We start from the raw sequence: 3613 nt of genomic DNA on the forward strand, positions 1-3613 counted from the left end.
GAATCCAATGTTTGCCGAAGACAAAGTGAAGACCAATCCAAACAAATCCACCGTATGTGATCGAGCAAAAGTTTCGATACCCACTACCCCAATAGCTTCGTTCACCACTGCATCAAAGTTAACGATAGTCGACGATAACATCACTGTTGCCATCGCTATTACAGAACCGTACATGAGATTTTCACCTCGTACTTAAAAACGATAAATTCCCCATAACAAAGTCAAGGTTTCTTTAAAAACAACTATTCGATTTTTGTACAATTATTTGATATTTAACCCCAAGTACTTCATGGGCCTGGACCATCACAAATATGGGCCCGGGCCCTGACTTGTTCTTTTCAGCCAGCCCGTGTTGAGTCGTCCCACTAAATATGTGTGGGCTAGCTTTGAATTTCAATAAAGTTTCATGGAAATTGAAGATTTGTATTTATATGTGAAAATTATTTCGTAAGTAAGTTAATTTCAATTAGTTCACAAAAATAACTCCAAATTTGTAAAAAACAAAATTCACATTCAAAATCAAGATTTAAAATATATTTTAGGGTAAATTACACCCACACCCCTGAGGTATGCTTAAATAACTTTAAGGTCCCTGTGGTATCAATAATTACACTCACCCCCTTGAAACGTAGTTAGTAACTCTAATGGGATAATGCATTGACTACGTTATTACAATAGAGTTCTAACGGACTATTGGTTTCAGAAAGTGGTGGAGACAACAAAGAGTTATGGGTGATTTAAGAAATATTGGGGGAGCTATGCCACCCCATAACTCCCCATAACTCTATGTTGTCTCCACCACTAGCTAAAAATAATAGTCCATTAGAACCCTATCGGAATAATGTATCCAATGCATTATCCCGTTAGAGTTTCTAACTACGTTTCAGGGGGGTGAGTGTAATTATCGATACCATAGAGACCTTAAAATTATTTAAGCATACCACAGGGGTGTGGGTGTAATTTACCCTATATTTTAATATAAATTAATTCATTCAAAAAACAAAAGTTAATGATTTGAAGGCAAGGATTCAAATGCAATGATAAGAAATATAACTTATTAAACTAGTTTGCGTGATTCATTTTACAGTGGTTTCCAAAATGTTGAGCTCTAATATTTCAAGTAAAATAAATTTCAAAATAATATTAAACTTGAAGTATTTTGATCAATTAATCTAGGTAGAATTGAGCTGGAAGATCAGTCCACGTAGAAGAAGAGGAAAGAGCTGATTTGAAGTTAGCTGAAAGCTTGAGGTGCAGGAGATAAACAACACCCCTTAACTAACTAAGATATGACGTGGCGACTGATGATTGGAGCTATTGAACCTGAGGCAGTTGTTACAAGGGAAGAACATCTAGATGGATTCCATACAATATATTTGGAATGTAAAGTTGCACGAGTTGGTTAGATAGCACACATACACGCACCATAAACACCGACCAAATTACAGTAGAGATCGTGAAGAAAGAAATTTGAGAAAATGGAGATTTCGTGTAATCTTGTGAGTCTTTGTACTTTCTGTTAACCAATGGTGTTGTCATTAATAAAGACTTCTTCCCTCCCGTAAATGTAGGCCATTCTTTAAGGTTGAACCACGCGTAAACATTTGTTTTCTTCTTTCATGCATTCATCTTACAAAATTAGGGTTGTTTGTGCATGGTTATTATATTGCTTGTTCAATTGTACAATGTTTGAGTTGAATTGTTTGTTGAGATCTTTGATTGAATTTGGTAAATTGTACAATAAAACTAATGGTGAGAAGGGCCGGAGTTGAATGTGTTAAATGATTGTAAGGTGAATTATTTAATATTTATATCTTCAACAACAGCCCCTAGTGTAGACAAATATAATTAGAGTTCGAACACATAATCTTTCATACGATCTGGCTCTGATACCATGTTATGTGAGTGTTAGATGTAACCGAACCTCAAGAGAGGTTTAATAATTTCTCATAGTTGAAGGATCAAGATGTAATTAGATCTAATTTCATGTGACATGGGTGTAATTTATCCATCTCTAGTCAAGATCATTGTAGAAATTTGGTTGCTACTCCACACTCGGACAATATATAAAGCCATGCAAAATTAATGCACGTCTCAAAAATATATAAATAGTAGAATAAAAAGAAGGAAAAAAGAAAAGAAAAATCAGAAAGTATTTAACAATTAATATGATCGAAGAAAATAAAAACTTAATTCCTGCCCAATATTATCATTACCATCATCATTATCAATCAAATGAAAAGACTCCGAATTCGCCGAACCGTGAAATCTCTCGAACTTCCCTCTTAGATACATGACATCATCCTCAACCCTCGTAATTCCCGCCCCCACCCCGATTTTTTCGATTTTCTTCAAAACTTCGTTATCCGCAGTTGACGGCTTTTTCTTCACAGCAAACCCTATTTTTTTTCCGTTGAAGTACATTGTCCACAAAGGCATGGCCAAGAGAGGAGGAGAAGAAGAAGAAGAACTCGAATAATAATAATCTATATCATTATTATTATTATTATTCGCTTTGCATTCGAAGGCGAAACGAATCGACCCGCCTTTCATTTCCTTTGCAAGAACATTTGTAGGGATATCGAGTTCAAGAAGAAGGATTAGTGGTGATACGGATTTAGGGTTTGTTTGGATGCAAAAGCTTACTTTTCCTCGCCGGAGACCGAATAAAGTTCCGGTGATGGTGGCGGTGGTGGTGGTGGTGGTGGAGGAGCTGACGGAGGAATTTTTTTTGTATTTTTTGAGTAAAGATGCTTCTTGATTATTTTCTTGTGTGGTGGTGCAGTTGCATGTGGGGAGGAGGAGACGTGCGATTGAGCGGAGGAGCCGCCACGAGTGGACTTGTTTCTGGCAGTCCACGGTGGTGATCGTGGTGGTGCCGCCGCGGGAGGCGGGGGTTGGGTATGACATTATCATAGTTATTGTGTATATATATGTAGAGGCTATGATTTTTTCTTATGAAATTAGGGGTTTATATATATGTTGAGGCTATGAATTTTTGTTAGGAAATTAGGGGTTTATATATATGTAGAGAAAGTGAAAATATTTGTTGTTTTTTTTTTTTTTTTTCACTTTATTATTTTATTTTTTCTGTGTGTGTAAAGAAGTGGTTGTAATGCAGGCATTTTTTGATGCGGCAAATAATTGCATGGCCTTTTGGGCTGGAAAAAAGGGGGTTTTTTTTGTAAAGAATAAATGGTGGGGTATAATTCATTGTGTTTGTCTTTTTATCAATATTGTATATATATATTATGCACATGAAATTGGATTAAAATTTATGGAAATGTAGGATTTTATTTTTCTTTATGTGTGAATAATTAATTTTCTCGAATTTTCTTAACTAACAAGTTAAATGATCGGTTCATTAACCTGAAAATAGTAAATTACAGTAGAACCTCGATAAAATTACTTTATAAATTAATAACATTGCTCAAATAATAATTTATTCATATCCTGACTCGGTAAAAAAACGTACACTCTTTGTTCCTAATTAACTGTCGTTTTTAACTTTGCACAAATATTAAGAATCTCCCTAAATTTGTCATGATTTTAGGGAGAAAAAAAACACATTAGAAAAACTAAAATAACATTGATCATTTAATAATATCATAAG

At 34.8% G+C, this 3613-nt stretch overlaps 1 protein-coding gene across 1 annotated transcript; it reads right to left on the bottom strand.

Moving 5' to 3' along the window:
- Nucleotides 1–2163: 2163 nt before the first annotated feature.
- On the bottom strand, nt 2164–2970 carry LOC105964948 (MIZU-KUSSEI-like protein (Protein of unknown function, DUF617)). Its single transcript, XM_088821157.1, has one exon. It carries the CDS (start codon nt 2914–2916, stop codon nt 2164–2166), a length of 753 nt encoding a protein of 250 aa, XP_088677283.1. The 5' UTR covers nt 2917–2970.
- Nucleotides 2971–3613: the final 643 nt, after the last annotated feature.

Source organism: Erythranthe guttata, chromosome 8 (genome assembly GCF_056151865.1).
Source record: "Erythranthe guttata isolate IM_541 chromosome 8, IM_541, whole genome shotgun sequence".
NCBI lineage: Eukaryota > Viridiplantae > Streptophyta > Magnoliopsida > Lamiales > Phrymaceae > Erythranthe > Erythranthe guttata.